A 9727-nucleotide genomic window follows, 5' to 3' on the forward strand; every position below is an offset into this window, starting at 1 on the left:
TTGCTCTTGAATATGTATTATCTTTCGTTTCAAAGTGAAAACTATAACTCGTGGGCAAAATTTCACAAACTTTAGCTGCTTGTTTAAGTTCTAAGGTCAATATTTCAAAACTAAATCAATTTCTGTTTCTTTTAAGAGAGCGAGGGGGAAGGGGGAGAGAGAGAGAGAGAGAGAGAGAGGGGGGGGAAGAAACAGGGGAAGATTGAGAAAGATAAAAAGAAAAAAGCTAAAATGAATTTCTTGTCAGGTCGCATTATAATAGCAAAGAAGAACATACGATAAATTTAAAATATAAACAGCGTATTTATATTTTATCTTTAATTACCAAATATGCAAAAAGAAATTGTCAGGTTTCTACAATGTTACAATTTTTTATCTGAGAAACGCAGCAGATCTATTATTTACGTGCAGATAAAGTTAACTATTCCTTGCTCAATTATACTTACATACTTACATAATTACATACATTAAAACTATCGAGCAATAAAGACGACTAGTTCATATTTCCGTCTAAAAATAACAAGGTTTATCAAGACGTTACGTAAAATATAAAATGATCTTAAAGTATCTAAACTCATGAAGCTTGGGAAACTAAATGTTATAGTAATGCGTGATTTTTAATTGATAATAGTGGAACTTATTGTATTGAATCATAATCACATGTAACGTAGTGTTACATCACACAACATTTTTCGAATTCACGACTGTATCGTTTCATCAGTTTTGTTCCATAACATATTATTAAAGATCTTTCGTAGTTATACACACGAATATGTAGATTTATATATTAACGAAACTTAATATACAACGAAAATGCGATGAAAAATAACACATGTTTATGTCGTCTTTTTAATGGCACGATAGAGCATCATGCCGATGCAAGTACAAAGTTTACATTCCAACTATTTGCCGTAAAATACGGGACGATTAATCAATTAAAAGGTTAAACGAATGTTGTTCCACTAAGCACTTACTGTTAGCCTGAGTTAATAGCAGAACGTCGGTGACACTACTTAAGCTTCGCATTAAGCCGTGAAGCGACATATAAATAGAGTGTTTAATGCCAAAGAGAATAGCTTCGACAGAAGCCAGTTATTTAGCCAAACCAATCAACATTGACACGACAATTTCGGCAAAACGTTTTCATGCTATCTCAACAATTTTACAATCTTGTTATGAACTTCGCGTCGTAGAAATCGTTCTTGGCACGTTATAAATTAAAAATGAGGTATCGAATTTTGATGTACTTTGTAGTACAGTATGTGCTATGGACACATTGAACACCAATACAGAGTAAATATAAATTAGAATATCACGAAATAATTGACAATAAATGATCTCAGTAATTGATATAACACACAGTTTGTTTTTTTTTTTAATTAAAAAGAAGAAAAGAATTTTTATTCAGCCTCTAGAATTATAGAAACCATATTCGAAAATCGTTATGAACGTGACTGCCGTAATGCAAGAGTGAGATTTTAAAATGTTTTTCACTCTCGTATCGGATTTAAAAAGTTCTTAATTGCAAACTTCGTTAGTCGAATAGCTTGGCGTTGGTCGTTCGAGCTTCAACGTCAGCCGGAACAGTTTTAGGCCGTCTCAAATACGAATGTTTTGCGCTTCGAAATCGAGTTCATGAATTCCTATTACTCGTAACGCAAGATTTTTCCACTTCGTATTACTGCCTCGTATTCGCGACAAATGCCGGTGATGACTCCACAATGACAGCCAATTGAGAGTTAAATAACTTTGAATAACAACGAAAGAAGCTCGCATTCGACAATTGCAGGATGATTTGAGAATTAATGCTGCTCTATGTCGTCTAAAAAAAGTAAATTTCGCAATTCTTTTCTTCTGTCTTCATAATTGCGCAGATGTTCTCTTCCCAAGGTGACTGAAGCTTGGTTCGGTAGGAATGCATTTTCATTTCGCAGTTAAATATTGTTACGAGCATGGAATGGAAAATATGCTCTTTTCTGTTAAAATACTTTTCATAACCGGCTGAATTTAACGATGCGATAATATTTAGAACGACGTCGACAATTAGAAAAGGGCACGAGGAAAATATTTACGACACAGTGAACAATGGGAATAACGAGATAAAACGACGTGCAGTATTATTAAATACCGAACTATCCATTTCTGTCAAGGCTTAGTACAGTTTTGTCGTAAACACACAAGAATTCTAGTATTTCTTCTAATCACTTTTGGCCTCTACTTTCGATTTTCTCTTAAATCTTTCCCAAATCCAGGAGGAGGTATAAAATCCTTCGGAAAAATACAAACTTTCAAAATCCAATTAAATTACTCGAATATTTATTTCTAAGATTTATTGGATTTCTTTATTACTTTTAATATAGCGCGACCCCGTCGTCGCAAAAACAAGATAAATAATCATTATTGAAACAGTGATAATAAACATTATTGAAATAATCCTTCTACCGATGTAAGACGAATAGCGATGGTCGATTTGTCATCCCGAAGAAACCAATATTTCTCCTCCGAACAAATTATTCTTCGATTTTCTCGACGAACAATAGATTTCAATGCTTTCTGTGATCATTTGAAAAGTTTCATATATTGTATAATAGTTACTTGAAAATGTATTTAAAAAAAGCGTTTTATAATGTCAATGGAAAATATCCGTGCAAGACGTGACAGTGAAATGATTCGATTGTCCACCTAAAGCGCACAAAAATGTAAAAAATTTCACTGAAACGATGTTACTCGAAAGCTTAGGATAAACGAAGGATATTACTTTCGCGTAAAATTCCAGGATCCTTTGACAAACTTTTTGCAAAATATTACATCATAGTATCCCGAATAGGAATCCCGAATTCCGTGGTTAATTAAACGTTACTTTGGAAAATCTGTAGCACACCATTCGAGCCCAAAAGACAAGGAAATTATTGGTAAAATCGTATGACTTACCGCCGTTCTTGATGTCCTCCTTCGTTTCATCCCCTACCGGCTGAACGCTCTCCTTGCTCGTGTTGCATCCCATTTTCACTCTTATTCCTTTCCCGTTTCTATATTCCTTCTATCCTCGAATTGCAAACGCCCACCGTTCCGTTGGCCGCGACACTCACCGTATAATTCGCGATTATGATCGACTAAGTGCTTTCCTCGTTAACATCGAGCCGTCAAATAAAACGCCGTGATTACGAAACTCTCGTTGCACTGGAAAGAACCAAGAACCAAGAACCAAAAATCAAAATCCAAGGAACCAAGAATAAAATACGGCCCAATCACCAACGGCAGGAAGAATATACGTCGCGTTGCAGCGCGGCGGGACGAGAGATCACAGTCTATTTGTCCGATAGAAAGGACGATCGGCGTTTTCGAAAATTCGCTTCTGCTCGGAGTGCCGGGGGTGAACGACACGGCGTGGTACCGGCTCCTGTGCGAGGTCCGTCAGGACGACGATACGCTATGATTTTACGCGATTGATTCGGCTGGACGTGTCGTGGATTCGGACCGGTCGACGGTCCCTTCGGGCGGCTATAAAAATCGGTGTACTAAAATATTATTTAATATTTATGTAACTACCGGCAAACACTATAAACTCTACTCTACGGATGTACCACGAACACAAGTTCCGTCGACGTCGCGAGACGTACTGACACTGTCGACGACCCTGCCCTTGCGTCGCGACTACCCGAGTCGATATATATTCCTTTACGATCTTGGTGCGCGCACACATCCATGTCCGTGTGCGCGCGATCCAATAACAATGTGTGTACATTTACGCCGGATCGGGCACAAACACGGCTTAAATCAAGCGAAAGCAATTACAACCGGTAGCCACGTAATGCCGAGCATACCGGCCTTTGTTTCCATTTCGTTTTCTTCTAAGCTTTTCGATTTTCCGTTTGCAATTTTCGTTTTTCGTTCATCGTTGGCTAAATAAATTTGACCCGCCACATTACCCGTCCTATCCCGTCCAATCGGCCGCCACTCCCAACTCCTGTATACCATCCGGAGAAGAACTTTTTGCGAGCTACGATCGATTTCATAAACGGATACTCCGATGCGAGCTAGACTGCTGCCAGACAGGCGCCGACTCTCAGGCATTCCTCTCGTTTTCTGGAACGAATATCGATTCCGCGGTTTTGATAATCCTCCGCGATTCAGTACCGCCGATGATTCATGCCTCATAGACGCGGCCCGTGCATTCGTTGCATTTTATAGTCGCGTGACTCGCGCTGCGAATTGCACTGACAAATAGCTGTGGCTCGTAACGCTACATTCGCGACCGCAAGCTTTTCGAGGATATTTCAAATAAACAACGAGCACAATAAAGCCTGGACAATGAGTTGTAGGAGATGTTTATTTAGTGTAGATCAGCCAGATAATATTTTACAAACTTCAAATGCCTACAGTTGATTAACGATCGGATACATGTATTGATCGTTACGAAGTCCAATTCGTATACAAACAGAAACTGTATACATTTTACATGTCAGCAGTGCTCCATTTATATGCTTCTTCTTGAAGAGCCGTCTTAGCGTTTTGCGCTTCGAACCACTTTTTCTCGTAGCCATTGCTCCTGTCGACGCCGTCCCAACGGTAACCAGGTTTGATACCGAATCGATTTGGCATGAAAGATCCCTCGTAAGTTGGTCGATCTGAATCGCGATAACAAGCATATTTAATAAATCACAGTTTTTGAATTGAGTTTAAGAATTGGATTACAAAGGATATAGAAAGAGAAACAAAAACAGATTTTATTAAGTCTAGTTTTCCTCGGTTAAATTTTCGAAAATATTTGAAACGCGAATTCCACGTTGAACGCCGTTGAGACCGAGGATTAAGATATGTGAAAATGTGTTTATTGTACCTGGTTTTCTCTTTCCTTCCTTAATCTGCTTCTGTTTAATATATTCTAACATCGGATCGCCTTCTCTTTCTTGATCTCTGAGTCTTTTATCCAAATCGGCATCGTCTGCATATCTTGCAAGTGGCTTACTCATTTCGTAGAGATCGTCTTTTAATTTTTCTTCGCGATCTTCGACTTGTTTCAACCTGAAGAGTGATCGTTTCTTTTGATATGAACATTATATGTTTTATAATATTATTATATGTTTTTTAATATAGTTCTATCTTTAAAATTCGAATTAGATTTACTTACCCCTTCCCCCACTTAGCATACTTTTCATTCAATTCTGTTTGTCTCTTCTGTTTCTCGCGCTCCTCTGCTGCTTCTGCTTCTAAATTACGTTTTCTACCCGTTTTAGAATCTCGTAGAATTGCAGCCTGACCAACGCCAGTGACTTCTTTGCTAAGCTAACAAATTGAAATCGAACGTTTTATGCTAATGAGAACATATCGTACAAATAGAAATAGAAAAAGAAAAATAGATAAATACCTTGCTAAAGTGTTCAGCTTCTCTTTTTTTATGGGCTTCTGTTTCCTCTCGTAATGCCCTTGCATCTTGCAATCCAGCTTTCTTTCCATCTAATGTTTTCTTCATTCGCATTTCGCTATCTTCTATATCGTCTCTGTGCTTTGAAACCAACTTTTTATGATTGCTATAATCACTTGTAGATTTTCCATTTCTGAAAGAGCCTTCGGACTGATATCTAGTGTCTCTTTTCTTTTTCGACTTGTACAAATCTCTACCATCTTCCTTAGATTTGCTTCTACTTCTATCCCTGTTCCATCTATAAGATGGACTTGTATCCAAATCAGGATATCTCTTTCCTGGCCAAGTACTTTTATCGGAATGATTATGACGCTTGCTCTCTTTGGGTAAACTCGCATGCGAGTCTCCATGTTTGTGCCTTCTAATTTGTCTAGGTGGACTAAACTCAGAATTATCATTCCTATACCTTTGTTTGGTACTCAAATATGTATTTGCCTGTTTCTCAACTCTTCTTGGCGGACTTAAGTCTGAATCAGAATTCTTATTCGATTTTCTAGAATCTAAATCCGACTTTCTTTTCTCAGACTTGCGTTTCTTATTCTTTCTAGGTGGACTTAAGTCAGAATCATAGTTTTTAGATTTAATCTTTCCAGGTGGACTTAAATCAGAATCATAATTCTTAGATTTAGACTTCCTGGAAGGACTTAAATCGGAATCATAGTTCCTAGATTTAGACTTTCTAGGTGGACTTAAATCAGAATCATCGTTCCTAGATTTAGATTTTCTAGGTGGGCTTAAATCGGAGTCATAATTCTTAAATTTAGACTTCCTGGGTGAACTTAAATCAGAATCGTCATTCCTAGATTTAGATTTTCTAGGTGGACTTAAATCGGAGTCATAGTTCTTAGATTTAGACTTCCTGGATGGACTTAAATCGGAATCATAGTTCCTAGATTTAGATTTTCTAGGTGGCCTTAAATCAGGATCATAGTTCTTAGATTTAGACATTCTAGGTTGACTTAAATCAGAATCATAGCCTTTATTATGATTTTGTCTTGGCGGATTCATATCAGATTCAGATATTTTCTTTTTCCGTCTTATATGTTTTTTGTTTTTATAAAGAGGAATATCAGCATCTGAATTACTATCACTATTCCTATTCCTTTGATAGTTCTTATTATGCGAGTTAGTATGCTTTTTAGATTCTTTTCTGGAAGGACTTGAATCATTGTTGGAATCATTTGCAATGTACATAGATTGCTTGTTTTCTTTGTATTGACTTGTAATAGTCAGATCTCCATCTTGACTATTAGCTATAATTTTCCATCTCCTTTTATCTGTGAAATCAACTGGTCCACGTTCATCCACAATACCAGCAATTTGAGGTGCATCTTCTCCGTCAATGAAAATATCAATTTCATTATCATCGATCGGTCTCATATTCTTCAGGTCTATGTCATCGTCAATGATTTTTACTCTGCAAAACACATCTGAGAATTTGAGAAAGGAAGTGAATAATCTTCTTAAGTAACTTATTATTTTCTATGTTTAGGGTTGGTATTAATTTAATGCATTGCAAGGTTATTGCAATTCTTCTTCTAGTTAAATTAATCTTCAGCATTACTTTATGACAGAATCAAAGAAATGACAGGTAATAGAGTATATTTTTGTCACGATTCGTTATATAAAAGTTTTAAACTATTTCACCCTAAAATTCCAGGCGCGTGAAACAATCATTATAACCTAAAACACAAAGGGGTTTCTTCTTGAAACTGCCATGGAAAGGTATGATGTTTTGAAATTAATACTTACGTCTTTGCTCCTACATTAAGCCTTTTCTTTTTCCTCTTTTTCTTGTCATCGCCATTTCCCGAAGATAAATATTTCTTCAAATATGCTTTCTGGTCTATCATTTTCTTCTCCATTTTCTTTTCACAAACAACGTCCACGGTGCACACCAACGTTTCAACTGATTCAGCTACGTAACGTACCCCTCGGCGTACAGAGTTGTATTGAGTGATGTCGGTGGCGAAGCGTCCTGAAATAGGAGAGTAGGTACAGACACTACTTTTCTCTGATTGGTTGACGCTTTACAGATAAACAGTGCTGCCCTCACAGTTTTAGACAAAGAGAGAAAATGGCGACTGAGCATGAGAGTACGATATCGGCACAACACAAGCGAAAGAAGTCACACCGTGCCCAATGTAGCTTGTCTCACTTTACCATGTTTGCGACCTGACTCTATTCGTGCATCCGCACCCCTGGCGCACCATCTGAAACACTCGGCATACTTGCCATCTTCAAATGGCGACCATTTCTACAATTATGAAAATTTTCGAAAACTCGTAAGCTACATCTTAAATAACACTTTCTGTTGTTTACAAAAATAATAAATTAAGGACAAAATGTTCTTAATTCAGCCATCCCAGTACTCGTCAACTTTGACGACCAGCAATCAATGCTCTACTCTACGAGAAGGATTTTCGAAAGCAACGAATAATTCCACAATTTTATACGATTTTTCTTTTAAAAATTTGAAAAAACAAAGCTGAAACTTGTGTTCATATTCTCTTAGAAAGACTACATATTTAATTTAGTAGTTACCTACAAAAATTTCTCAAACTCAAAGGTTTAGAGAATTAGAGTTAAGAATTATTGAAGATTGGCAAAATAGATAAAAAATTTCGAAACATCTAGTAGACTTTCTAGTAGTACTTATTTCGCAGCTCGTAGTTCTGGAGTTTGAACCTCGCGTCATACTTTCATGTCTAGGCGAAATCCCACCATCGCCCTCATCTCTGTGTTAGAGAATTTTGTTTGGCTGAATTAACAATATTTTATGGATTCATAAACCAGAAAGTATTATTTAAAATGTAGCTTAGAATTGTAGCTGTAGCTTGAGAATTTGAATAATTGTAGAAATGGTCGCGCGCTATTTCAAAACGTTCGCAAATACGCTGGCCTGGTGGTCGAGAATCCTGCGGGGCGAAAAGTACAAATCAAATATCGCACCGAGTGTTTCAGGTGGAAGGCCGAGGGTACGGATGCGCGAAAAAAGTGAGACCGCAAGCACGGTAAAGTGAGACAGCCTAGATTTGTCGTCTGCCTGGACACGTACATATAGAGTCCGCTGGTTTCGATCTGTCTCTCTCGACCATATCCCGTTCTCTTTCTAAACCAACTGTGCAAAGCTGGATGCGCATTAAAATGGTGGGAATAAAAGCGTTCGGAAAGAAAAGGTAGAAATCGCTCGCGATGAGACAATACTGTATTTCCTAACGCTCACACTCGAGGGCGCTGAAATCAACATCAAATAAGAGCGCGAATATTCAAAGCAAGGTAACCATTTATATTTTTTGTAAATTGTATCTTTATGACTTAAATTTGCGTCTCAAACGTTATTGTATCAGCGATTGAGAATTTAGTTTCTAAGTAAGAAATTCACCTATCTATTTAAAAGAATGTTATTAATAATATGTTTAATATAAAATAAAATAAAGTAAGATATAATTTTTACGGAAAGTACCAACAATATTTCTCGATGTTGTTATCCCGCAATATATCCTTTGATACATTTAATTTAACAATTCTCCGGACTTTTGATAGTGACAGTAAATAGATATTAGGTATTAAAATAATATCTCAATTTTAATCTTTTTATATAATGATGTAAAATTAAAGAGAACTACTTTCCGTTTTTTTCAATTATGCATTTTTCAACTACACACAAATTTTGGACTGGACAAAATTTTCCGACAAAAAACCAAGAATCTGACATTTTTGTACCTTTTAAGAAATTCATAAGTAAATTGACAAATATAAGAGAACGCCAATTAATCATTCACTTTTATTTCTTATTTTCTTTTTTTTTTAATGAAAATTTAACATCGCATCGATATGTAGATCATTAGCGACAGGGTTTAATAAAGGGCCGTTTTTAATTAAAGGACTCATTTTTAGTAATGACATGTTGACGTGAACACAAGATTTCATAAAACTCTAAGGAAAGAAATCGTACAATATTAAATCCTATAATTGCGGTGACCAATCCTGGTCGCCATAAAAATAAATATTTTCCAATGTTTCAGTGGGAAATCCTAAGTCGAAACATGAAACAATTTGAATAAATGCAGATTTCCTTTAGAAATTTAGAAGGAACATCTTTCACATTTTTACATTAATAATATTACTTCGTTCATCGTTCGTGTAGAATTCCATGCCAGCAACAGCTTTGAAATATTCAGTTCCGCCAAAACAAGAAACCGAAAAGGGCGCGAAATTTAAAGATCGCGCTCTTGTCGACGCTGCATACACTTTGTTGCGCCAAAGTGTAACTGGCGCAACACATCATCGGCAATGGTT

General features: G+C 36.6%; 2 protein-coding genes across 4 annotated transcripts in view; both read right to left on the reverse strand.

Moving 5' to 3' along the window:
• Positions 1–3631, reverse strand: part of igl (IQ calmodulin-binding domain containing protein igloo) — a 196964-nt gene extending 193333 nt beyond the window's left edge. Inside the window, exon 1 of the mRNA XM_033478504.2 lies at positions 2932–3631. Within this exon, the coding sequence (XP_033334395.1) occupies positions 2932–3004 (73 nt within the window). The 5' untranslated portion in view covers positions 3005–3631. The remainder of the gene's footprint in view (positions 1–2931) is intronic.
• A 681-nt stretch (positions 3632–4312) lies between these two features.
• On the reverse strand, positions 4313–7373 carry LOC117225190 (uncharacterized). 3 transcript variants are annotated; one of them, XM_033478528.2, is made up of 5 exons: positions 7178–7373; positions 5369–6842; positions 5132–5286; positions 4841–5025; positions 4313–4628 (listed from the first exon to the last, which is right to left on the reverse strand). In XM_033478528.2, the coding sequence occupies exons 1-5, from the start codon at positions 7288–7290 to the stop codon at positions 4456–4458; spliced, it is 2100 nt and encodes a 699-aa protein (XP_033334419.2). In that variant the 5' UTR covers positions 7291–7373; the 3' UTR covers positions 4313–4455. The 3 variants fall into 3 exon arrangements, with proteins under 3 accessions (XP_033334419.2, XP_033334418.2, XP_076383239.1); XM_033478527.2 differs by having other exon boundaries at positions 5369–7108; positions 7178–7315; XM_076527124.1 differs by having other exon boundaries at positions 5369–6855; positions 7178–7314.
• Positions 7374–9727: the final 2354 nt, after the last annotated feature.

Source organism: Megalopta genalis, chromosome 17 (assembly GCF_051020955.1).
Source record: "Megalopta genalis isolate 19385.01 chromosome 17, iyMegGena1_principal, whole genome shotgun sequence".
Lineage (NCBI taxonomy): Eukaryota > Metazoa > Arthropoda > Insecta > Hymenoptera > Halictidae > Megalopta > Megalopta genalis.

What these genes read in the sequence shown, in the direction of transcription:
- LOC117225190 (XM_033478528.2), bottom strand. Translation starts at nt 7,290, where the DNA reads ATGGAGAAGAAAATGATAGACCAGAAAGCATATTTGAAGAAATATTTA. An exon ending in CTTAATGTAGGAGCAAAGAC is followed by an intron (nt 6,843 to 7,177) that starts GTAAGTATTAAT and finishes TGTGTTTTGCAG; the next exon opens with AGTAAAAATCATTGACGATG. An exon ending in AAGCTGAACACTTTAGCAAG is followed by an intron (nt 5,287 to 5,368) that starts GTATTTATCTAT and finishes TCAATTTGTTAG; the next exon opens with CTTAGCAAAGAAGTCACTGG.